This window comes from Carica papaya, chromosome 6, assembly GCF_054855325.1.
Source record: "Carica papaya isolate Zhongbai chromosome 6, ASM5485532v1, whole genome shotgun sequence".
NCBI lineage: Eukaryota > Viridiplantae > Streptophyta > Magnoliopsida > Brassicales > Caricaceae > Carica > Carica papaya.
This window is the reverse complement of record NC_142314.1, coordinates 4,559,336-4,584,643: the sequence shown is the minus strand read 5'-3', so window position 1 is coordinate 4,584,643 and position 25,308 is coordinate 4,559,336. Positions and strand designations below refer to the sequence as shown.

Sequence of the window (25,308 nt, the reverse complement as noted above, 5' to 3'; positions counted from 1 at the left end):
ATTTTAGCAAGTGCATAATTATTTTTAATATTTTTTTATAAAATATTTTCTTTCAATTAATCAGAATATAAAAAAAAAGGAAGTGGCAAAATGTGTGATAAAAAATTATAAGAGGGGCAAATTGGTCATACAAGAAAGAATCAGACTTTCTGTGAATCCCAACGAAGTCTTCTTCCTTCGATTTTTGGATGGAGACAAACGTTGTGGAAGTCTTGTCTCTCTTTTTTAATTTAATTTTTTTATTTTAATTAAAAAATACATTTTTGTGAAATTAAAAAATATAATTACTGACGTGGCCATGTGTTAGCGGGACCCATCTAGAGTTTAGCCACCCAATCAAGGAGTCCAATAAAGAGCCAGCTGGAAAGATGACAAAAGACCTTGACTTCTTAATTCCTTTTTTTATTTATAAATTTGGTTTATTATCCTTTAATTACAATAATTAAATTCGTTTATTTTTTATTTCTTAAAATTGGTTAATTTAAATAACAAATTATTTTATATTTATAAATTTTATATAAATAATTATTATATATTGTGTATGTTTTGATAATTAACTAAAAATTAAAATTTATCTTCATATTTTAAAATTTTACATAAATAATCACTGCATATATTATTATTATATTATTTTTATTTTTATATTTTAAAAATTAAATATTATTTCTACATAATACATATAATCATAATTATCACATTAATTTTTAAAATTTAAGTATTTAATATCTAAAATTTTATCTTTATATTTATAACTAACATTACTATATAATTTTTATTTTTTATTTCCAAAAACAAGAAGTCACAAACCTAACATTTCTCATTATTACTTATATACATATATATTTATATATATTTCATTTAATTTTCTGGAAAATCTAAATTATATGAGCAGTAAGCCATTATTTTTATGACATTATTGTCACGCAATGATGACTTTTTCAAATTATATACTTTATTTTTATAAAATTTTTAATTCCAACTATTTTAATATATTTAAAATATCTATTTCAATTATAAACTTTTAAATTCACTATAATTTTTAGTTAGATATTTATTTTTATAACTGTAATTATATGTAATTTTTATAATTTTTTTTTACTAAATAGTTGATAAAATTTTTAATTAAACAATTTAATTTTTCATACAACTTTCGGTTGTGTTTTTTTTAATATATTTTTAATTAAAATAATTTTTAATTACGCGTTAAACCTTTAATACAAGAAGAAAGCAAAATTTTAAATTAGTGCGTCTTAATTTCAGTGAAATTTTTAATTAATTAGTCACTAGAATTTAATTAGTAAATGTTATTTTAATGTAATTAATACAACTGTGAATATTTTATTTTTTTAATTAGATGATTTTAATTAAAATTGAATAATTAATATAATATAACGTTTAATTAGACAGTTGATAAAATTGCTAAGTACTACTAATTTAAATTAGTAGAGTTTTGAATTAAATAATAAATTTAATTAAACAACCATTTTCAGAACGGCAAAGTGAACCGAAACAGATGAAGTGAAGTTGGAAAACCCTAACAATCCAAAAGGGAAAAATGAAGACCTTCGTCTTCATGGTTCCTGTAACTAATCTCCTGAGGAGATCCTGCTCATCAACAACCATTAGCAGAACTATACCACTCACAGTCCACTGCAATTTGACATTCACAAAATCCATGTCTCAATCCACCTCCATTCCCAAGAAGCTCGATAGAGTAAGGGATCATGGCTACGACAACTACATGGAGGTTGAGAAGAAGGTCAGAAAAGTCCTCAAGTTCCAGTCCTTGATTCTCTCCCAGCCCAACCAAACCGTCCCAATCACTCGCCTCGATACACTCGTTCGCCCCCTCGGCCTAGGGTTTAAGCAGCACGAGGCCGGAGCATTTCTCCTCAAATTACCTCATGTTTTCGACATATATGAGCATCCGGTTCAAAGAATCCTCTATTGCCGATTGACCCGAAGAGCATTGGCTCAAATCCAGCAAGAAAATGATGCGCTCAACGCTCAGATCCCCGACGCCGTTACTCGTCTCCGGAAGCTCCTCATGATGTCCAATACGGGCCGTATCCGTCTCGAACATGTCCGGATTGCGAGGACTGAGTTTGGTTTACCAGACGATTTCGAGTACTCCGTAGTCCTCAAGTACCCTCAGTTTTTCAGATTGTTCGATGCCGAAGAGACTAGGAATAAGTACATTGAGATTGTTGATAGAGATCCTAGTTTGACTGTTTGCGCCATAGAGAAAGTTAGGGAGAGGGAGTATAGAGAAAAGGGTATCGATGCTGAGGATGTTAGGTTTTCATTTCTTGTGACTTTCCCGCCTGGATTCAAGATCGGCAAGTACTACAGGATTGCAGTGTGGAAATGGCAGCGGGTTCCTTATTGGTCACCTTACGAGGATGTTTCTGGTTATGATTTGAGGTCACTTGAGGCACAGAAGAGAATGGAGAAGAGAGCTGTGGCGACCATTCATGAATTGTTGTCATTGACTGTGGAGAAGAAGATAACGTTGGAGAGGATTGCACACTTTAGGATGGCAATGAATTTACCCAAGAAATTGAAAGATTTTCTTCTCCAGCACCAGGGGATATTCTACATTTCAACACGGGGGAATTATGGGAAGCTTCATACTGTGTTTCTCAGGGAGGCCTATAGGAAAGGGGAATTGATAGAGCCAAATGATTTGTATTTGGCGAGGAGGAAATTGGGGGAACTGGTATTGATTAGCCCCAGGAAAGCCAAGGCAGATAAGGAATTAGTTAGCAATAGGAGAGATGAAGAGGATGAGGAAGAACTTCAGTAGAGAACGGAAAGATTTCTATGTTTGGATACCTTATATTGATGGTTTTCTAGCGGGATGACTTCAGAGAAAGTACAAGTTGATTCAGGCATAAATTTGAGGACATTATTCAAAGAGCAACTCTTTTCGAAATCTCATAAGGGTGTCGAGTTGGAATCTTCTTCCAACTAAGGATTTCTTGTACTTCGGCAGGATCCAAGGGAGAGCCAGGAATGTATAGCTTTTTCACCTTTTGCACAGGTTCTGTCTGAACTTTCATTGAGAAGATTTGGAACTAGAGACTTGTGCCTGATTTTGTTCCTAATTCTTCTTCAAGAAGCTGTGAAGAAGCCGGTAAAAGATCATAGATTTCAATGCTATTTCAGAGTGGAAAAGTGATGTAAGGTGCGTGGGTTTCTCATGTGTTATTTTCACTCATGAGCAACGCAGTGGGACTTATGAATTTACTTGATTTTACATTAAGATCGGTGGTAGAACTTAAGATTATTTGTTGTACTGTTTAGTCAAGAAAAATAAGGCCGTTTGATTGCAATTCAGGTAGATGCACATAAAGGGTCCATGCTTCTAACATGCTTACTTTGCCAACTGCTCTATGATATTTGTTGTGGAAAAATGAATATCTTGATGTTTTCATGGATTTATTACTCACCAAATAAGCTGCCGGTTTGTCTTTGTCATTTTGCTCTGTGGGATGTTGGTAGGTTCATCCCTCAGTAATTATGTGCAAATAAGGTACGTTCCCACTCCAGGATCTTGTTATGGGGCCCAGGGACACTAAAATCTGCACAGTAGATGATTGTTTTCTAAATATCTTGTCTCTAGATATTTTTATACACTTCTTGGTTATTGGCTCAATTTTTAGGAGAGAACCCCCAGCAATTTTTTGAGTAAGAAAATACTCAACAGAATGAATGATTTTCTGCTTATCCATTATCTGTTTGCCATTTATATTTATTAGGCAGAAAAACAATCTCCTTAAGACCAGGAACTGTTTATCCTAATGTAACTACTTAGACAAATTCAAACTTGCAACTTCACTCTAACTTCCTAACAGTCAATTGACAGTTTTTCTGAGAGAAATTGTCAATTGCCAATTGCCAGAATATTAGGATAATTAGAGCAGCACACTGTACACAAATACTTCAAACACACTACACGAATAATTGCAAACACACTTAGTCCGACACAGCATATAAATAACACTTAAATCTACTTATTTCTCTAGAAAATAGCACTTGAATTTACTTCTTCCTTCTCTGGTAGATCTTGTCGAAAGGCACAATACCAGGATACATAACAATAATTAGTTTGATATCCTGGCATCTTTCAGAAGAAATTATGAAGAAACAACCCAATGCAAAGAAAGAAAATTACTGTTTTAGAAAAAGAAAAGGATATAAACTTTTCCTTTATATGGGTAACTAAAAATTGAGAAAGAAAGTGAAAGCATTGTTGTGATTCCCTTTTGGTTTTGAGTGTGTAAAGGCGTGGAAATGATACATTCTCACAGTATAGAAACATGATAATATATAGTATTAATATTCAAAACGTTCTCGCATATTCTTTAAAAGCATTAAGAAATACGATGAAATAAACTATATGGATGTTCTGCATAATACTTTGTTAAGTTTGGTACTTTCTTGTCAGTTTTATAAAGTGAACAACTTTCTGCACAGTGTAGTAACCTTGAGGCTAAATGCAATTTGTTGTTATTATTATTTTTCATGTAAAGAAGAGAATAAGAATAATTCATTTCTCTTGTTTTCTTTCCTTTCCTATCTTTTTCTCTGAAACTGAAAGCATAGTGTTATCTGGATCTTTTAGTTTCTAATAGAATGTATGGATTTGAAGGCTCTTCAAGATTCCTTTTCTTATTCATGATTCTAAACTCATAACTAGATGCAGTTTAATATCCTTTGACATTATTCCACTTGAGTTTTTGCACGACTTAATCTGTTTACCCATAGCAATCAAAATGTTTAAGGTAATGATTGATCAATTTTTGTGCAGGTGGATGAGTAGGGTCAATTGCAAAGTAATTCTCTCCTGTGATTCTGGAAATTGGGTAGAACTATCAAGCCATCATTATCTCATAAATTATGTAGTTGGTATATGCTGGATGTGAGAAAGGAATTGGGTGGATTTTGTACGAAGAGTAAAAGGAGTCAAAGGGTATATGCACCACTATGAACTTACTCTCTACTTCAATGGATTTGCTGTATATCCTGGACGATTTGGGTTTTGGGTGAAAATAATATTGAATTTTGCAGTCAAGCCATCATTCTTCTTTTTAGACAACTCTATGGGACGTGCAGATCTCTTTGCTTTTGCAAAAAGACTGAAATTTCTTTTAACAAATAAGTGTAATAGTTCTTCAGCAGGCATTTTTCAGATAGCTTGCTGTAAGATTCAAAATCTGATCAACGGGGATATTGCCATATGAGCTTTAGGCTCTTGGTTCTTCTGGTGGGTCTTTGACAGTGAATGAATATGTTCAAATAGATCGATGCAAGCGGGTGTACCTGGAATTGTTTTTATATCCATGGCCGAGTTTTCTCCTGGGGTTGTGATGTTACTTGTATCCTTACCCATCCCTGTATTTTCTATCATATAGCACCTGAAAACAGTGATGTTATTACCTGTCTGGAAATTTGATCAATTTTCTATATATGCAGATTGCTGCAGGCGTGATAAACAGTAACATGTTGCTGAAAAAGTGTTTTTTGGTGAGGAAGACTACCCAAAGTTGGTATGTGTTCCAAAAAACATGTTTGTACTGTGATCAATTATATGAATGTCTTTGAATTATAAGGTGTGAAATTGAAAGACAAATTCTTTTACCTATATGACCCTTTTTTAATCTCGAATTCAACATTAAAAAAAATTCATCCCCACAAGAAGATTTCAGAAGCTCGGTGAGTTTCCTCAAAGATCACTGCAAATCCGGAGTACATTGTCTAATCACTCGCATCTCTTGAATGTTTCTCTTCCAGCCCTCACTCCCAGAGAAGAATAAACCTAAACTTCCCTTGTATACTCAAATCCCCTCGTGAATGGCAGTCGCTCACCTGAATCCAGTTGCTCTTTATCTCGAACTCATCGTGAATCCTTGTTGTGTAGAATCAACCAAATGCCTTGCCTGTCTTCTCACAACTCTGACATCTTCATGCACGTAAATCTCCGAGATTCTCGTGTACGTACTAAATCATCAGCATCAATCTGTTGCTCTTTTATCTACCCATTGATTGCAGACTTAACCATATTTCTCCTTTAACTATAACCAATCCAAATCTCTTCTATTTTTATCATACATAAAAACAACATTATTCTTGCAATGCCTGGAATTTACAAGCCTGCAATGTACAAATTCTTCCAGCAAAAGAGCAACTCTGAGAGATGTTCAGAGTAGTTGCCAAGAAGGCCTTTTGGTTTAAGTGCTTTTTAACTAGTCAAAATATAATGTAATTATATATTAGAGACTTATTAGTAATAGTATATCCGATAAGTCGGTTTGATATAATGTACTAGAGAGACATTGCTGTAATACCATCATTTCAGAGGTGATGTAATTATTATCTTCAATAATGATAACTTGTAAAATATAAAATAAGCACAATAATGCAATTAAATATAAACTTGCATGAAATTAATAGTATAATTTTAAGTTACTTTCGTCGCAATTCAACATTAAAAAAAAATATAAAAATCGAGCTAAAAGTTATTGGAATGATGTAAATAAAATTCTTATATTTTACTAATTATATCATATACGACGGAAGATATTTTTTTAAAAAAAATTTGAATAAGATAAAAAAATGAGTTTTTATTATTTAATATATTAATTAAAAGAGAAAAATTATTATTATAATTTGAAGAAGAGGAAAGATGTGGCATAAAAATATTAACTTTTCATTTAATAAACAAAAAGAAATAATATTAAAATTAATATATAATTTTTGAAGGGTTAATTTAACACACAATAAAATATGCAAAAAATTATTTAATTTAGTTAAATTATCATAAACCAATTTAATATAATTAGTAATATATATATTTTTTTATAATACCCAAAAAATGTAATTATTTAATGTATTTATCTCATGCATTATCTATTTAATTTTAGGATTACGAAACTAAACCCCATTTAACAATAATAATAAAAATAAAAAAAAAAACCCTCTCGTTCTCCAATCGTATTCACCCTTTTCGTCTCCTCGTCTCACCGCCGTTTATGGTTGCCGTCTGCCGTCTCAGTCTCTACTGAAGTCTCCTTTCATGGTTGAACCCTTGCTTTTTCCTCTCATTGTCTTTTTCGTTTATTCTTTTTATATACCCATCTGAGTTTTATCGTTTACTTCTCTCTATGCGATCCTAATTTTTTGAGTTTCATGAGAATTTTGTGTAACTGTTATTGCAGGAACTAAGAAGAACCAGTGAAGGGCAACCGATGGAGGCCCTTGATGATCCAAAAGTAATGGAAACTGAACATGGAGACTCTCGTGTTAGTTTCTTTGCAGCCCTGCTCTCCGTTCCTCTAGTTATTGTTTTTAATCACAAGTTATCGGTTCGTAATATTGATTGAATTTCCTTCTTCTTGAGTTCTCCTTCGAAGAATGTTATGTTGTCTTACACGATCACTGTGCATTTAGGTTTACTACTTGTTATATACTGTCATTGTCTTCTGATTCTGTTAAACACTCATTAGTGGTGAAAAATTCGAGGAATTTTCTGTAGTCTATTGTTGCTATTTTCTGTACTCTATTTTTTCTGATTCTGGGATTAATGATTTTAATTCAAGTACTTTAAATTTTCCATTTTCTTGTTAGTTTCAATTTAGTTTTGATTGAGTACTTGACTTGGATTAATATAATTGGCTGTAACCATGGCCAAATATAGAACTATTGTTGATGTTGAGATTAGTCTAAGGGATATTTTCTGAGGTTGATTTCACAAGTTAAGCTGAAAATCTAGCAGCTTATAGATTTCTACTTTTTCTCAAAAATTGTATTTTTGTGTGTGTTGAGATCAGTCTAAAGGTATACGGCCGATGTTAATTCATAAATTAAGCAGAAAATCTGGTAGCTTGTACCTGTTGAGCTCCACTGTTTTCTTAACAGTTCTTTTGCAAAATTTTATGGGAGTTGCAGCTGTTAATAGTCATTTGGACTTTAAATTGGCAGCTTTCTTAAAAGTAAGTAGTGTTTTATTTGGAAAAAAAAATGAGAATTTAAAAGTTTAAATTGGAATGTTGAAGTGGCCAAAAGAAGTAGTGTTTTCTTAACAGTTCTATTGCAAAACTTTAAGGAAGTTGCAACTGTTAATAGTCATTTGGACTTTAAATTGGCAACTTTCTTAAAAATAAGTAATGTTTCATTTGGGAAAAAAACAATGAGAATTTAAAATTTTAAATTGGATTGTTGAAGTGGCATAAGCATTTATGGTTTGGAGGATATTCATTATTGATTATTTGGCGGCTGTGCTTTCATTCTCTATTTTACGTAGGACTTGGCCAGTTGTTTATGTTTTCGGTTTTCCTCTATTTTTATTTTTTGTCGGATAAATTGTCCATCCTGTTGTACTTTTTCTCTCTATTTTTCTAATAATACTTCTCTTAAAAAAATAATATTTATTAACGTTCTAATCTTTTCTTTTTGTTGATAGAAAATATATATTTCTAACCTTATCCATTATTTTTTTCTATTTTGAGCCAGATGCTAGATAAAGTAAAAAAGGTTTCGGTTTTGTTCTTCATTGAAAGTTTTTGAACTTGAGACTTGGAATAAGCTCTTTTTCCTGGCTATTTACACGCCACACATGTGAAGCAGTGGTCGAAATAGATAACTACAACCTGTTCTTGCACATGGCTATTCTGGTATCCCTAAGTCTGTTTCTTACCATTCTGTACACAAAATATTTCTACTGAAACTCAACCAAGATTTAGAGAAAAAATCCTTCATTTTAGTGCGTATTTGCAGTTTAATGCTCTAATTCATCATGCTTTTTTAAAGTGATAACAATTTTTATAATCATTGATACAAGACCAAACAACTTTTGATTAAAAGTGTTTTTAGTCAACAACTATTTTAGTAGTACTTTTAAAACACAGTAGAAGTTAGAGTCGTCCGAAATACTCACTTAAATTCTTCTAATGCCTTCTGGTCCTAATTCAAATGTTCTTTTGCTTCTTTTTGTCATTATAGTGCTTACCTCCAGGAAAACATTCAACCATCAATATTTAGAGTCTGTCATTGATGAATTTTTTACTTTTCGGAATGTTGATGCTAATAGCTTGGATTAATTTAATTTATTAGTTTCAATCCTTAATTGATCTTAAAGCTTTGCTTAGTGTTAGATAGATTGGTTGAAAAAGGTTGAAGCAGGCCTGAAAATAGCCATTGGCCTAATTTGGTCCCCTTTGTATCTGGTAATGCCGTATTGTCTGTTAATGCCAAATAGTCAATCATACTTGTACACAAAATTCTAGCTTTCTAACTTATTACCTTAGACGGCAAACAGTTCAAGTGATTTAGAATGAACTGGTCTTTGTTGGGCTGGCATGTGGTATGAATTTAGACAAATTTGGTTGACAACACCTTTAACATGTGCAGAGACGAAAATTGGAGAATTTGAGAGCTACGATGATCCAGCTTGCACGTTCAAATCCTTCTATACCGTGCAATATGAAGCTCATTCAAGAAAACCTCTCGAGGCTTCCTTTGTCTCACATTCCCGACCACCCAACATATGCTGCTGTATTACTCTCTCCGGCAGTATTTGCATATGAAGTTAATACTTATTCATTTGTTATTATCTTGATTGTATTTCTGATTGTTCTGCATAGATGATATGGAGGGCGATTTCCGAGTTGAATGAGGATGGAGGATCCAGTGAGGAAGCAATATCAAGGTTCATTGAGGCAGAGTATAAGGATTTACCTTGTGCTCATGCAGGTCTATTGCATCATCATTTACAAAATCTTGTTGACAAAGAAGAAATAATCCGTGCTTCTACGAGCTGTTATAGGCTTCCTTCTGCAAATACTAATTCTCATTGTAAGGTAAAGAAGGGGCACAAGCAAGTGAGAAGGCATTCCAGGAGTAGGAAAATTGGTAGACGCAAGATTGAAGCAGAGAAGAATTTACTAATTGGAGTGGAGAATAAATCTGAAAGCAAAGAACAGAATGTAGAAGCTTTACCTCAATCTGAAGATCTTGAGGATGGCAATCCATTACAAAAATCGGCAATGGAATTAATTGAACCACATAAGAAAGAAGTTAATTGTGGACAAAGCCTGGTTGAAGAAAGGGAGGCTGGAGTTGTGACAGAGCAAAATCAAGCATGCAGAAGACAAGTTGAAGAGTTTGCTGGCCTAACACAAGGAGAAAGTATAGAAAATGAGCAAGAAGCAGAACGGACTGAAGAAGAGAACCCTACACATGTGAAAGGATTCAAGAGCTCTGATGAACAAAGAAAAGCAGAAGAACAGATGAAACAAATCAAAGAACAAGACCAACTTAAACGGTCAGGTGAACAGAATAAACATGGGATTATGGAAATGAATGAAGATAACTCTACACATGAGAAAGGATTCAGGAGCACCGAGGAACTAAGGAAAATGGAAGAACAACAAAGTAAAGCAATCAAGGAACAAGGCCAAGTTAAATTGATGGGTGAGCATGTTGAAGAAAGCAGTGAAAGAAATGAAACAGAATGGGGAAATAAAATGAGTAGAAAAAGATATCAGACCCAAGAAAAACAAAATCACCTGCAAAATGGATTGGATAAACAGCAAGTTGGTGTACCAAAGATGCACAGTAAAGAGCAGGATCAAGCAGAAGAGAACCATGAAGTAACTACGGTAGTATTTTTGGAAGAAGAGGAAGGCAATCTGATTCAAGAGCTGCGTTATGAAGAAAAAAATTTGAGGGAAGAAATTGAAATTGAAGATAAAAGTCAACCAGAAGATCTACAAATTAAAGATTTTGAAGAACAAGTGCAATCCTGGGAAATGCAAAATCAAGTGATTGAACAGAACGAAATGGAAGCTCAAATTGAAATAAGCAAACAGCAAAAAAGACTTCAGGAACAGCAACAGAAATTATACTCTGACATTCTTGACCTTAGGTGAGCCATTGTTATTATGAGCTCTCATTTATTTCTGTCCTGACGAAGTTATGATAATTCGTGAATTTCCTTTTCTTGTTGAATAATAGAAAAATGCTAGAACAGTTTACCAACAAGCAAGAGGGAGATGGAGCTGTTATGGCTGGCCCTAGTTTGTCTCTCACAAGTCAGAGTCTTGATTTTTCTGGTTCATTACTCATATCAAAGGTGAGATAGAAAGTGGATTACATCATACAAAAATCCTGTTTCACTTGATTAATTTCTAATGTACTTTTCTTTTTCGAAAAAAAATTTCTATTTGATTGGTATAGGAAGGGTGCGTAGAAATGTTGAAGAAGGCAAATAAGATTGGGGGACGGCTAATTAAAATTATTGGCACTTTTAGCGAAGTTGAGGTGAGAGGTAAGCAGACAGAACTTTTCCAAGGGGAATTAATGCAAACAACAAGGCCTTGCAGGGAATGGAATCCCGTGATGGGGTCTACCTCTGAAATTCAAGAAGAGAAGCAAGGAGAGATTAATGGCCAGCAGAAGGCCGTCAGCTACCAGCTAAAACCAATGGTAAGTTTTCTAGATGCACATACAGACCAATCTCTGCACCAGCAGAAACAGAATATTAAGATTCCAAATCTGAAAAGGCCTCCAGAAGTTGAAATAGCTATATTGGAGCAGTCACTTGGAAGACAGAAGCAGTCAGATCTCTGTTGCGATCCGCGGGATACATCCATATGCCAATCAAAATCTTTATGTTTTCCCTCTGATGTGCCTGATAAATCATTGCTTGACAAGGGGATGAAAATGGAAAGGCAGCAAAGGATTCAGGCAATTAAAACATTGGAGCAAAACATTGGCGTCGGAAGAGAAATGGCCCTCTCTGGGCCAGCAATGCGGAAAACTTATCAAAATGTGTCACGCAGGAACTTGGAGCAACTTGAGACTGAGAATCGACTAGAAAATCTTGAAGGACATCCAAAAGGAAAACCAGCGAAAGATCATAGCTGGGGCCTTAAGCTATCTGAACTCGAGTCTGTTTCCACTATTGCTACTGCTGATCCTGATTTGGTTCATGCTTCGTTAAAACCGGATCTTAATCATCAGCCGGAGCCTCTAACTTCTGAAATGCTTTTGTTCGTTGGTAACCGGAATGTGGATGATTCATCTTGTCCAGTGGAACAACTAAGATGCAATTATCAAGGAGAGCAGCTCACATGCCAGCCAGAAACAACTTCGCTTGATTCAAGCCCTGTTTCTGAGCAACTTCTTATGGGTATTCAAGTTCAGGAGAGTTCTGAATGCCTTGATCTTGCAGCAGTTGAGGAATTTACTCAGAACCAGCATGTGAAGGGACAACTGCAGCCTGAGGACCAAGACCCTTCCAGGCCTGAATTGGCCTCCCACAAAACCATGGCAGAATCATTTCAATCCCTCCATCAAAATGAGCAGCAGGGGCAATTGGGATCTCAAGATCAAGCAAATGTTCTTAAATTAAGGGGTGATATGGATTGCTTTATGGGGGAACCATCTCCCTCAGATCATTGTTCTCAACATGAGCAGCAGCAATTGCAGCGTCGAGGCCGAGGGAGGCCTCCTAAACCAAAGAAAAAGACAGATGTGACTATGGAGGTAACCATGCTCTCAGATCATCTGAAAAATGAGCAGCAGGGGCAATTGGGATCTCAAGATCAAGCAAATGTTCTTAAATTAAGGGGTGATATGGATTGTGTTATGGGGGAACCATCGCCCTCAGATCAGTTGTCTCAACATAAGCAGCAGCAGTTGCAGCATCGAGGCCGAGGGAGGCCTCCTAAACCAAAGAAAAAGACAGATGTTACTATGGAGGTAAACATGCTCTCAGATCATCTGAAAAATGAGCAGCAGCATAAGAAAAGACGTCGAGGAAGGCCTTCTAAACTGAAACCAGTGGTAGGTACAAATGTAGGTGTCTTGTCGATTTCTCAGCGTCATTTTTATCTAGAAGAGAAGCAGCTGCAAGATGAAAGTGAAGACAATCCTTTGACACCAGAACAAGGTACAACGTCGAACGCGTCACTCTTCCTATCAAGGAAGATGCTCCAGCAATTACCGGAAGAAAAAATTTCAAACCTGGGGAGGATTACAAAACCGAAAGCAGCTGCATCTTTGGAGGAATCATTGGTTTTACAGAATATCCCGCTGACTCAACCTCCTGACTTAGTCCAGGGAAGGATTACTAGGGCAAGATCAGCTGCAACTGGAACTCCTGGGCGTTATTGGCTGAATGCTCAGAAGCAATAGCAACGCAGCCTTGAATTCAGTGACAAGATAGACCTCTTAAATGCAGTTTTGATGTGTCAGTTAATATAAAATTGTTGTTTGCCTTGTAATTCAGCATCATATGGAGTTTGTTACAATTCTGTAAGGAATTAGATTAAGGAAGTGTTATAATGAGACTGTTACATAGATCTTTTATATGGAGTTTTAGGATAAAGAGATTTTCAAATTGTAAATTATATGGAATCTACCATGAAAACTATTCAGTGTTCATGAATTCTTTGCAAAAAATCTATTTCATGGATAGTGTTCTCTAATCAACAAATGTATTGAAAATTTTAACTTTAAGGGTTTATGTTGTAGTTTAATATGATTGAGTTACTTTAAAAACATTATAATATGGTTATTTTAAGGATGCATTATATGTAGATACTGAATATTTGTCTAAGAATTATAAATGGGTTTTATATTGTATTATATCATTGCTAAGAAAATACATAAAAAGATGAAAACAGCCTTCTTAATATTGTAAATGAATTAAAATACTCTCCTCAATGAGTTTTCTTCAACAAGATATTAAATTTTCTTAAACAAAATAATATTAATTACATCATATCTATCTTGTTATAAAATTATATTTGTTACTTTCAGTTTAATTTTTGAAATAAATGTTAAATCATATTTAATTTTTGTAGATTACCAGGAAAATATGACTAGAATTTAAAAAACAAACATGAATATATTTTGAAAATATATAAACACATAATTTAAAATAATACTAATTAAATTTTTTATCTTTGAAAAATTTTTTGTTTTAGAAATGTCAAAATCTAACTCAAGATAGTCCAATAAAACTTTCAAAAAGCTCTGAGGGAAGTGCTAATAAAAATATTACTAAATCTAATTAAATAAAAAATATTATATAGCTAATAAAAATAAAGAATTACTAAATCTAATATATAAATACTACTGAAAATACTAACACATTTAGGATTTTAGATGATCAACAAATAGCAATATTTGGATTTTTGTTTTTTTTTTGTCTGCATCAATTTGTTTGTTTAGTAAGGAGATTGTTGTTTTTTGTGTTCAAGGAAGGTTCTTAGAAACTACTGCTAAAAGAAATTGTTGACTTTTGTCATTGTTTTATTAATTATAGGAATTATGAAATAGTTAGCTTTTGATTCAATTTTATGACCCACAAAAAAAAAATAGAGAGGAAATTAATAATCTTGAATCTTTTCCCAAACCCACCATTACAATCCTCCTGTTTTTCAATGGAAGGAAAAGAATCCAGAACCTAATCAGTACAATGATTAGAAGAAATCTTATGAAGTTCAAAACCTAATAAAAAAGCAAGGTAATTAACAAAATTCAGACTCACAAGCAATACCCATGAAGAAATTTTCTTGATTTCCAAGAAAAATACATTCATCTTCTTCAATTAAATACCCCTTAAAGAACTTTGACTTGTCTAGCTCATACACAAAAAAGCCAATAACAGTAAATTGGCTCTGCCCTTTTCTTTTAAAAGGATTTTTCTGGTCTTTTTATCGAACACTCGGTGCAGTAAAATTAATTAAATTATTTTTTGAGAATATTAAAGAAAATAGTTAAAAGAAAAAGATGAGAAATGGGAGGAGCTGGCTGGGTTTCCTGATGCTATCACTGTTTCTGGGCTTCTCTTTAGCTTCTGATCGGAAATGGTGGAGGAAATCAGCACAACCAACCGAAACGATGTCGTCTATGATGCTCAATAGAGCCGGTTCCTCCCTTGTATTCCCAGTTCACGGAAATGTTTATCCAACTGGGTATGTATTTATGTGTGTGTGTATATATATATATATATGTATGTATGTATATGTGTGTATGCGCAAGAGGACGAACATATACACCTGCATATTTCTTAGAAGTATAGATGAACCATCACCCATTACTTCAATTTTTTATGACATTAACTCATATTCTGATCAGTTTTATTCTGGGTTGTCATTCAATTCTAATTTTTTTTGTTTCTCTTCTCTACCTGGGTGTTGAGGACAGGTACTATAATGTCACCCTGTATATAGGTCACCCACCAAAACCCTACTTTCTGGATCTTGACACTGGTAGTGATCTCACATGGTTGCAGTGTGATGCTCCCTGTGTCTCCTGTACCGAGGTATAAATTCCCTCTTTATATCTTTTTCAACAATCATACATAATCTTTTTCTTCTCCATTATTATACCCTTCTCTTTTTTTGCTTTAATTTAATGATTTGCGCTCCCATTTTGTCTTTTAACAGTGAATGGAAAAGGTAAGGAATAAAATTAAAATCATCTTTCCTAATGGAACTCTTTACATGGTCTTGACAAATTAGGATTTTAGTTGACTTCCCCTCTCCCCTATCCCACATTTTCATTTTATGAAATCATGTGTGCAGTCATTCTACTTAAAACTAATTTCTGAAGAATCCTCTGGAATTTATAGATCTTACTTATTGCAGACACCTCATCCCCTGTACCGACCAAGCAATGATCTTGTACCTTCTAATGACCCTCTCTGTATTGCCTTGCACTCACCGGGTAATCATCAATGTCAAGACCCGGAGCAATGTGATTATGAAGTTGAGTATGCAGATGGAGGATCATCCCTTGGTGTTCTCCTCAGAGATGTCTTTGCACTCAACTACTCAAACGGAATACGAATTAAACCTCGTTTAGCACTTGGGTTTGTTTACTGCCTGTTTTCTTCAAGTAAATTTGGTTTAGTTTCTATTGTGTTTTGAACTGAAAACATATTATAGCTTGTTGTACTTCCATGGCTATGCTTTTTTTGGCACTTCATATTTGTGGTACATGAAATTTTTGAGGTGAGAAGTGGAAGGTTTTTCAGACAAAAGTTCCTGAACCTTGTTTTACAGATGTGGGTATGATCAACTTCCTGGTGCATCTCATCATCCCTTAGATGGTGTGCTTGGCCTGGGAAAAGGAAAAGCCAGCATCCTCTCACAGCTTCATGGGCAGGGTTTGGTGAAGAATGTTGTCGGGCACTGTCTGAGCGGACGAGAAGGAGGATATCTCTTCTTTGGAGATGATCTTTATGATTCTAGACATGTAACTTGGACATCCATGTCTCGCAACCATCCGTAATAAATTCTTTCTCATTTTCTGTCTTCAGTTCCCACTGTTTTTCATTATAATTATATGACGATCTTCTCTTCATTATGGCTAATATGTGCCTCTTGCTATTTTCTTTTTTTCTTTTTTTCTTTTTCTCTTAATGTCTAGTCAACATTATTCACTTGGGGATGCTGAACTCACTTTTGGTGGGAAAACCACTGGGATTAAAAATCTACTCGTAGTTTTTGACAGTGGAAGCTCCTATTCTTATTTCAATTTGCAGGCATATGAAGCTTTAACATATTTGGTGAGTAAGAAACAATTTAACTTAATCCTCCAATCTCTGGTGTTGAACTAAGAAGACATAATTGAATTATTACCATGGAGTTAAATATTTCATTCATTGTACCTCAGTTAATTATATTTGTTCTTTCTGTTTGTATAGATAAAGCGAGAACTAACTGGAAAGCCCTTAAAAGAAGCTCCGGACGATGATACCCTCCCACTCTGTTGGAAAGGGCGTAAACCTTTCAAAAATATACGCGAAGTCAAGAAATACTTCAAGTCTTTGTCCCTAAGCTTCAGCAGGGGATGGAGATCCAAAACTCATTTCGAATTACACCCCGAGTCTTATCTCATAATATCAGTAACTACCATCTTAAATACATATACACTTGTTGCTTCTCATTTTTGTTATCAGATTTTCTTAGTTGAATCAAGAGTGGTAATAATGTATGGCTGCAGATGAAGGGAAATGTTTGCTTGGGAATTCTGAATGGCACTGAAGCTGGGTTGCAAGACATAAACCTCATTGGAGGTAAATAGGTTCTCCGTATCCCTGAGATTAAATACGAAAACTGGCAGCTTTTGTGGGTTAAAAACAAATTTTGTTTTTGTTATTCCAACAGATATATCGATGCAAGATAGGATGGTGATTTACGACAATGAAAAGCAAGCAATCGGATGGGTGGGAGCAAACTGTGATCAGATTCCTAAGTCCAGAACTACCAACATTTGATGAATATGAAAGGATGTTATTTATACTGTTCTATACTGTGCACTTGGGTTATCACCTCTATCCACATAGAAACTATCACAGGAGGAGTAAAAATTGTAGAATATAATCATTTGTATGTACACTGATAAGGTATATAATCCAGGACATGTTAGTCCATGATGTATAATTGTTAGTTTAGTTCATAAAATTGCCTCTTCCACTGTAATGTGTTGCTCAAATGCTACATACAATTAAGAGAATTTACATTTGACATACATAATTAATTCGCTTTGAGAACTAACAAAAAGTCCTCATCTAATGCTGTGATCCTATCTAAATCAGACGTTGACCTCTGTCCATGTTAATCCCCCCATCCACATCACAATTTACAGAAAGGAAAAACAAAAAGTTTGACTGAGAATTCCAGCTTCAGCTTTTGCTTTTTGCATTATGCTTTTTGTGGTATAAATGAAAAAATTTTCTTCCACTAAAGAATTCCCTAGTCTAACATTACATCACATATTAACATCATCATCTACCGTCGGATTTCGCCAGCGGCTCAGGTCAACCAATTATAGTCAAACTGCAGCCATGTTATCATACACCAGTCCGCATCTGATACACAATCTTTGTTCTTCCCCACCGACCATTGAATCTCCTATGGATTCTACAATATGTCTATATACTTCAGATATATAAGAATGTGATGGGCTAGCTACCCAAATGTTTTTTTTTTATATATATATATATATATTAATGTTTTAGGGGCGTGTGAGTAAGGGCAATGAGCTTTAAAATGGCTTGTGTAGGAGCATGAACATGTCCTGAAATGGGGATATTTGATCAACAGGGAAGTTGACCTGACTCCCAAAAGGGTCATCTTGAAACCCATCCAAGTAATTGAATTGAAAATCCAATGAACCCAAGTCTTCCCATTTGGGATGGCTCTGAACCTCTGTCTCACATCTCATCTCTGGAGACACCACCTGGTCCGAGCTGCTGGACTCAGTGTGCAACCTGGGTATGGAATCAGAGGCTTCCATGTGGTCTACTGGACGGACCATGTTGTGGACTGAACCCAGAATGTTTGGCTTCTGCTCAACCGCTTCTGGGTAGCTTAAAGAATCGTGCTTCTCTATTCTTCCTTTCTTGTTGTATATTCTACACAATACCCAATCATCAAGCTGCATTACAGAACAGGAAAACAATGTTATAACTCATCAAATTTTGGGAAATTAAACCACAGAGGGAAGAAGAAGAAGAAGAAGAAGAAGAAGGTACCCTCAAGTTGTTTCTTTTGCCAGCAGATCTATCAACATTAGCGAGGCGATACTCGTGCATGATCCAATTGGTTTTGATGCCTCTTGGTGCCTTTCCCGCGTAGAAGACGAGTGCCTTCTTGATGCCCAATGTGTTGGGTTTCCCAATCGGTTTATCCGCCCCTGTTGCTTTCCAGTAACCGGTTCCAGCCGCCCGGTTCGGCCTACTCCCGTTCGGATATTTCCGGTCTCTTGGCGAGAAGAAGTACCACTCCTTTTCTCCGTACAGCGCAACCCCTGAATCAAAATCATTCATCATTAATGTAAATTCTCAATTCACTGTACAGTAATTATAAGAAACAGAGAGAGAATTATGATGATTTTGTCAATTGGAAGCTTCGTTGATTAAAATTGAAAACTCTAATCCGTGAAATCGAGCTCGATCAACAAACAGAGGAAAGGATTTAAAACACCAAAAACCAGTTGCCAAGTGTTCTAAATCCAAGGTAATAAAGAAATATTGAGAGCTCCATACATACATACATACATATATATATATATATATACCTGGAAGTTGCCAGGGATCGAACTTGTAGAGATCGATTTCGGCAATGATAGGTACTGCGAGAGGCTGGTTTGCACATTTCCTGCAAAGGTAGTGATTGACCAATTCATCATCAGTGGGGTGAAATCTGAAACCTGGAGGTAACTCAATCTCTCCTCCCTTCATTTCTCTTCTGCAAAATCTCTTCTTTCTCTGTGTGGTGGTGGTGGTGGTGGTGAGAGTAGGTAGGGTTTGCTTCTGGTTCTTGTTGACGAATTATCAATGAAGCTGAATGAGTCTTCTGGGTTTTATAGCAAGTTTGTCAAGAGGAATTTTACACACGTGGGCCGCACGTATTGTCAGCGCGTGTGTGGTCCCAAAAACGTGGGGTGAAAAGATACAGAAGCTCAAGCCTGCCGTTTTTCTTGCTAGGTTGAACGCCGCCGTGGAGAGGGACACGTGGCGTTCTAATGGCCGGTAGACGACTGTTTTTATTGCGGTAATGTGATTCTGTCACTGCTTTCGTCACTCGAGTTGGACGCTTTTAAAAATCTTCGTTGACAGTCAATGCCACGTCCATTGACTTCTTAGTCATCATCCACTTAATTCTCTGCTTCTGCACCTATGTTTCGAATCCATCCACTTTCTGCCACGTGTCTCTCTATATATATTTTGTTTTATATTTTATTAAATTAATATTATGTGCATATTAAATTATAAAATAATAAATTTTATATTTTTAATAAAATTCTAATTCAAGTAATTAGATCTTAATCATTAGACTTGCTAATAATTAATCATTAATAAATTTTTTTAGGAAAAAGATTTGGAATGTAACTCGAGGGCGTACGAACGAGGGATAAGATTGAGAGCAGAAGATCATAACTCGTTTCAACGGTGGATTTGATGTACACGTCATGTTCAACGGAAACTAACGTCATCTCTCCGTTGGATTTCCTTAATTTACCTTAAAATTCAAAACGACAAACAAAAAAAAAAAACAAAATTAAGAAACAGAAAAGTCCCCAATGAATCTTTGTGTCGGCCACAGTTGTCCCCCCACTTGTCTTCTATATGCGGGTCCCACATTCCTTTCAGTAAAAAAAAAATATATATATATATATATATAATATACAATGATTTACTAAGAACAGTACATTTTTTTATTACAGTTATTTGCAAAATAAATTATTATTATTATTATACATTGGGATGAATATTTTAAAAAGAATTTAAGTGGAAAAAAAAAATAAATTAAGAATAAAAAGACTGATGTAATCTTCAGAATATATGTGCATATATATATATATATGTGTGTGTGTGTGCACGTGCGAGACAATTCAACATTCTGATAATGCTTCCACTTTTTCGAGCTGCAGAATGTATAATTAAAATATTATTACTTCTCTTAATATACATATATATATATGTATGTATGTATGGGACAAAATTTGTATATCAAGTTAGAACAAGTTTACAACCTTGGAAGTCACATATATAATCCACACGTGCATGTGAAATATATATACTTATATCTATATATACATATGCAGCTGAATGTGTCAATTTAATGCAACGTTTGCATTCAGTTGTTACAAACTCAAATATACATATATATATATTTAAAATTTTACTTTGCAGTGAAAGTAAAGAGAGTGAAAATGGTTAGAATCAGCGTTGAAAAAGCAGTGAATTATTGACTCACTACAGTTCGATATGTAAGTTGCTTGGACACTTCTCACTTATCATAATTAATTAATTAGTTGATTAATTACTTAATTAATTAATGTTTAGTAGTTGGGTTAATGATTAAAAATAATTCCAAAGTGGGCAAATGGGTGTGTTAATATTACCATGGACTCGTAAAAATGAAAATGGGTTTGGTGGCTAATTGGATTTGACTCTTGTAATTAAGGCTGTATACGTACACCTATACATACAATCTATACGTATAAGAAACAAACATAATGAGAGCGAGCGATAAACTGGAAAAATCAAAAGCCGCCGTTTCTTTAAATTTCACTTTTTAAAAACCAGAAGACAACTGGTACAAAAACAGGTCGCTGTCAACTATAGGGATATATATTTTTGTTGTATGTCCTGGTGAAATGAATCGGTGTCGTTTTGGTTCCGGGAAGCTTCTTCATCATTTAGTACAGTTGAGTTGCCGACTTTGACTTTTTTTTTTTTTTCTTTTTTTAACATGTCGGCTTTTGTATTTTCTTTTTATCATTTCCTCACTTCAAAAAAAAAATTAATTAATTAATTACGTATTATTTTAAATAAAAATTAATATATTTTGATAATTAAGTATCTTTTATATACTAATAATAACATAATAATATATATGAAATATATAATTGGACTTTAACTACAATTTTATTTTAAAAAAAATATATAAAATTTCACTCTTTTCTTACTGAAACGTTTTAAAAAATACTAATTGGTAATTAATACGTAAAATTTATACTTAGAACTAAAACCCATATTTAATAAAAGAATAAAAATATTATTGCAAAATAAGGATAAGGTCAGAGTTTGAAGCTTTTCTTGTACATCAAGGAATGGGTTGGTTAGGTGGGAATTAATTTAGTTTTGTCGCACAAAAACTTGAAACAAAATATTTATTTAATAGAAGAATTAGTAGTTATTATGACGTAATTAATTTCACAAATTATCAATCGGTCAAGGTGGTCCAATACCGAATCGAGTAGCATATTCTAATTCTTGGGTCCAAATGGGCCACTACAAAAAAGCTTCACGTGGACGCTAATGTAATTGATTATGCATCATATCATTTGGAATTAAGAATTAAAATAATATTATAATAATTTTAAATTTGGCAAACCCTTATCCGTATTAAATTTTTCTTTGTTTTTAAAATAAAATTAATTTAAAATATAATATTATATAGCGACTGATATAATTCTAATTTATGATAATAAAAATATTATTTTTTTTAATAAAAAAAAAATAATCAGAAGATTATGATAATTTAAAATAATTTTAAAAATAATAATTTACATATTAATGTAATCTTTTTAATTTTTTAATATTTTATTGTTCAAAGAAGTTATTTGAATATTGATTTGAAAAGATTTTTGGATTTTTTATGAGAAAAATGGTTTTGTGGGTATGTATTTGACTGCTAGTCTGGTTTACTTTACTTTACTTTTTGTTTCCGAATGTATTTTAATTAATTTATATTGATTGGGTTGGGAATTGGTTTTGGTTTGTAATATTTAAAAAATTAAAAATAAGATTTGAAATGTATTTATTATTTTTTTGACATATGTTGTTAGGTTATTTATATTTTTAAAATGGTTAAATATTCTACTATTCTTTAAAAAAATATAAAATTTTCAAAGTTCTCTGTAACACTTCGAGTCCGAGAATTAAGCTCAGAATGATGAATTTTAATTCTTTTTTAAATAATAATAAATACACAAGTTTTAATTTTAATTATTATTATTTTTGAAACATAAATAACCTAACTATAAATAAAAAGAGTATGTTTGAAAGAAAAATTTGAAAACAAGGACCGAATCGCAAAAAAAAAAAAAAAAAGAAAATACAGACCACGTGTATGCCCAGTCATCGGCACAACGAATCGCCGCGCGGATCACCCTGTCACGGGTTCTACGCAAGCAATCTGCATGCCAGGTCGATCGAACGGCTCGGGGGCACTCCTGTGTGCACGAATAACCCAGATCAATTCTTCGAACAAGCTTGATCGAATGGTCCGCATGTCTTCAATCAAACGGTTCAGATTCGTTTCCTAAATAAGTGGGATTAAACGGCTCCTAATGCTCCACGTCGACCCACACGGACAGTCAGGATTAGGAGATGTGAGATATTTAAACCTTTTTACCCGACTCTTTAAACTCTAGCCGACACGCCTCGCTGGAGAAGAAGAAGAAAAGCATCCGAAAGGAGACTCAGCACTGGAGGAACGTTAATGCCACTGTGTCGGAACACAAAAAACACTCCAGTAAGTCGAAATTTCTTCCCGTTCTTTCCGTTTCTCCACCCTTAGCCGCCTAACGTGTTTTTGATGTAGAGTGTCCTAGAGAAGCCACAAATCGCGAGGAAGGAACGATAGAGCTCGGCTAAGTCACTGCACCAGAGGACCGAAATTGCTGGTAAGCATATATTTTTTCCTCCTTTTGACGAGAAACACCCCCTAACTACGATTTAAGCAGATTTTCACCAAGAACCAATTAAAAATAATCTAACCGAGAGAAAGAGCCACCAGAGAAGGAGGATCAGGTGACGGAGGATGGTAGCGCAGCCGCGCCAGAACCCCAACCCAACTCCCAGTGAGATTTTTGCCCTTTTTTCATCGTTCCTTGCATATTTTTACGCTATTTTAACGTACGTTTCAATATTATCATAAAAATTTAAGAAATTTAAGATCTGAAAATCGTCGAGAACCGTAATGAAGAAAACAGTGTTCTAAACACCGATGCAGAGTAAAAATTCCTCACCCATTTTTTCTGTTATGGTGAAATTAAAGTTAAATTAATAATAAACGAAAATTTTAGATAATTGACAATTCCTTGATTAATTAAGTACAAGTTGTCGATTAAGTTAATAACTAATCAGTCTATATTTATTTAATTGTGTTAATTATTTCTTCAGTCGTTTTATTGTGCTTATTTTTTTTACTTTATTCTGTTTTAAATTACTACAATTTATTTGCCTTAATCTATGTTTTTCGTTGTTCTATTTTGCGCATAATATGTTTCGGTTAGCATAATGTATATTTATTTCATTATCGTATTTTGAAATATAAATTTCATATCTTTGTCTTGCTTGGAGATACGAGCATACATATCATTTGAGACTGAATAGTAAATAAAAGAAATAATATGCATGAACTAATGATATTGAATGAAAATAGCTTATCGGGTGTCATGAGAAAGAGTGTATAGACTTAATGCATATGGTGAATCCTACTGTGAACATTTTCCTCAGTCATACAGGGCTAAGAAGTCTCATACCAGAAAAGATTAAGAGTTTATAGTGTCGCTCATACCGAGCGAGATATTGAGACGGTTGTTTATTATAGCACCCATTACAGGATGGGATATAAGGACGACTGTTTGTTTATAAAGAAAATGTTCGTATCTACGTGTAATTAGAATTTCTATGGACTCCCAGCAACATCGGTAGGAAAAGGTAAAATGATAGAGTAAAGATGAACATGGTAAGAAATTCGACTTGGGAAGGAGGTGAAGAGTCAAACGTTATAAGTCTATTGAAATTATATTATTATTCTGATTTTTATCTTAATGAATGATAATTGAGAAGTTACAGGTTAGTCAAGAAAATACTAACATTTTCAATGAAACGAATAATAAATACAATAGCATTTGAGTTTTAGTGATAGTGGACTCAATTGGTTATTTTATATTTTTTACAAACCTTCTACTTTTCATATAAGTGGTAAGACGTTGATATTTTTATTGAGTTAATGTAGTTCACTCATTATTTATTAACCATTTCAGATCAGGACGACCAAAATCTGGATCTTTAATAGCAAGAGACCAATTAAAGAATTATCTTTTATGCTTCGTCAATTTCAAGTAGAGATTAACCATATTTATTTTTAATTTTTTTTTTTCTGTTTAAGTTTCAAAAGTATTCTCATAGCCTCTATTTATGTATTTTACATAAACATGCAAAGAATGTAACTTTCTAACTTCAATTGCTTCCGTTAAATAATAAATTTTAGTATTTTTCACTTTACTATTATTGAGTTATTCGCTCGAAATTCCAATTAGTTGAATTTTTACATTCTCTCTAAAGTATTTTTTTGTTTAAAATTCTCTCTAAACTTTTAAAAAAAATTATAAAATTTTCTCTATCAGTTAATTATCTCTGACAACTTCTAATCTTGCTAACTTAGTAAATAATTTAGATAAATCACGTCATATCTATTTCAAATTTGTTGATGTGGCATCTACATAGACGTTCACGTGGATGCCATATCAATAAACCTTTTAACTTTTTTTACCAGACCCAACTCATATCATGCATTTTTATCTCTTCCTTTTCAATATTGTTTGTGTCCTAACCTAACAATGGCTTCCTTATCCCTCCTCTCTCCCTTTTTGTTTTATCCTCCATTATAATGCTTCCTCCTCCATTGTAACCTTTGTCCTTTTCCCACCACCCACCTTTATAAGCCTATTTTAATCAAAGCCAACTCTCAAATGACCTTAAGA

At 33.8% G+C, this 25,308-nt stretch overlaps 4 protein-coding genes across 5 annotated transcripts; 3 read left to right on the top strand and 1 right to left on the bottom strand.

Annotated features, from left to right (window-relative positions):
• The first annotated feature begins 1,481 nt into the window (after positions 1–1,481).
• RPD1 (Ubiquitin carboxyl-terminal hydrolase family protein) lies at positions 1,482–5,647 on the top strand. The gene is made up of 2 exons (XM_022044684.2): positions 1,482–3,187; positions 4,814–5,647. The coding sequence occupies exon 1, from the start codon at positions 1,556–1,558 to the stop codon at positions 2,804–2,806; it is 1,251 nt and encodes a 416-aa protein (XP_021900376.1). The 5' UTR covers positions 1,482–1,555; the 3' UTR covers positions 2,807–3,187; positions 4,814–5,647.
• A 1,284-nt stretch (positions 5,648–6,931) lies between these two features.
• LOC110816471 (winged-helix DNA-binding transcription factor family protein) lies at positions 6,932–13,453 on the top strand. Of its 2 annotated transcripts, none has more exons than XM_088206436.1 (6): positions 6,932–7,081; positions 7,221–7,304; positions 9,412–9,555; positions 9,645–10,927; positions 11,017–11,134; positions 11,239–13,453. In XM_088206436.1, exons 1-6 carry the CDS (start codon positions 7,079–7,081, stop codon positions 13,198–13,200), a joined length of 3,594 nt encoding a protein of 1,197 aa, XP_088062562.1. In that variant the 5' UTR covers positions 6,932–7,078; the 3' UTR covers positions 13,201–13,453. The 2 variants fall into 2 exon arrangements, with proteins under 2 accessions (XP_088062562.1, XP_088062561.1); XM_088206435.1 differs by having other exon boundaries at positions 7,221–7,367.
• A 1,033-nt stretch (positions 13,454–14,486) lies between these two features.
• LOC110816472 (Eukaryotic aspartyl protease family protein) lies at positions 14,487–17,473 on the top strand. Its single transcript, XM_022044682.2, has 8 exons — positions 14,487–14,987; positions 15,220–15,337; positions 15,663–15,886; positions 16,080–16,304; positions 16,447–16,585; positions 16,724–16,924; positions 17,023–17,095; positions 17,187–17,473. Exons 1-8 carry the CDS (start codon positions 14,803–14,805, stop codon positions 17,294–17,296), a joined length of 1,275 nt encoding a protein of 424 aa, XP_021900374.1. The 5' UTR covers positions 14,487–14,802; the 3' UTR covers positions 17,297–17,473.
• Positions 17,427–19,360, bottom strand: LOC110816473 (NAC domain-containing protein 2-like). The gene is made up of 3 exons (XM_022044683.2): positions 19,102–19,360; positions 18,557–18,831; positions 17,427–18,459 (listed from the first exon to the last, which is right to left on the bottom strand). Exons 1-3 carry the CDS (start codon positions 19,262–19,264, stop codon positions 18,067–18,069), a joined length of 831 nt encoding a protein of 276 aa, XP_021900375.2. The 5' UTR covers positions 19,265–19,360; the 3' UTR covers positions 17,427–18,066.
• Between the last annotated feature and the right edge of the window lie 5,948 nt (positions 19,361–25,308).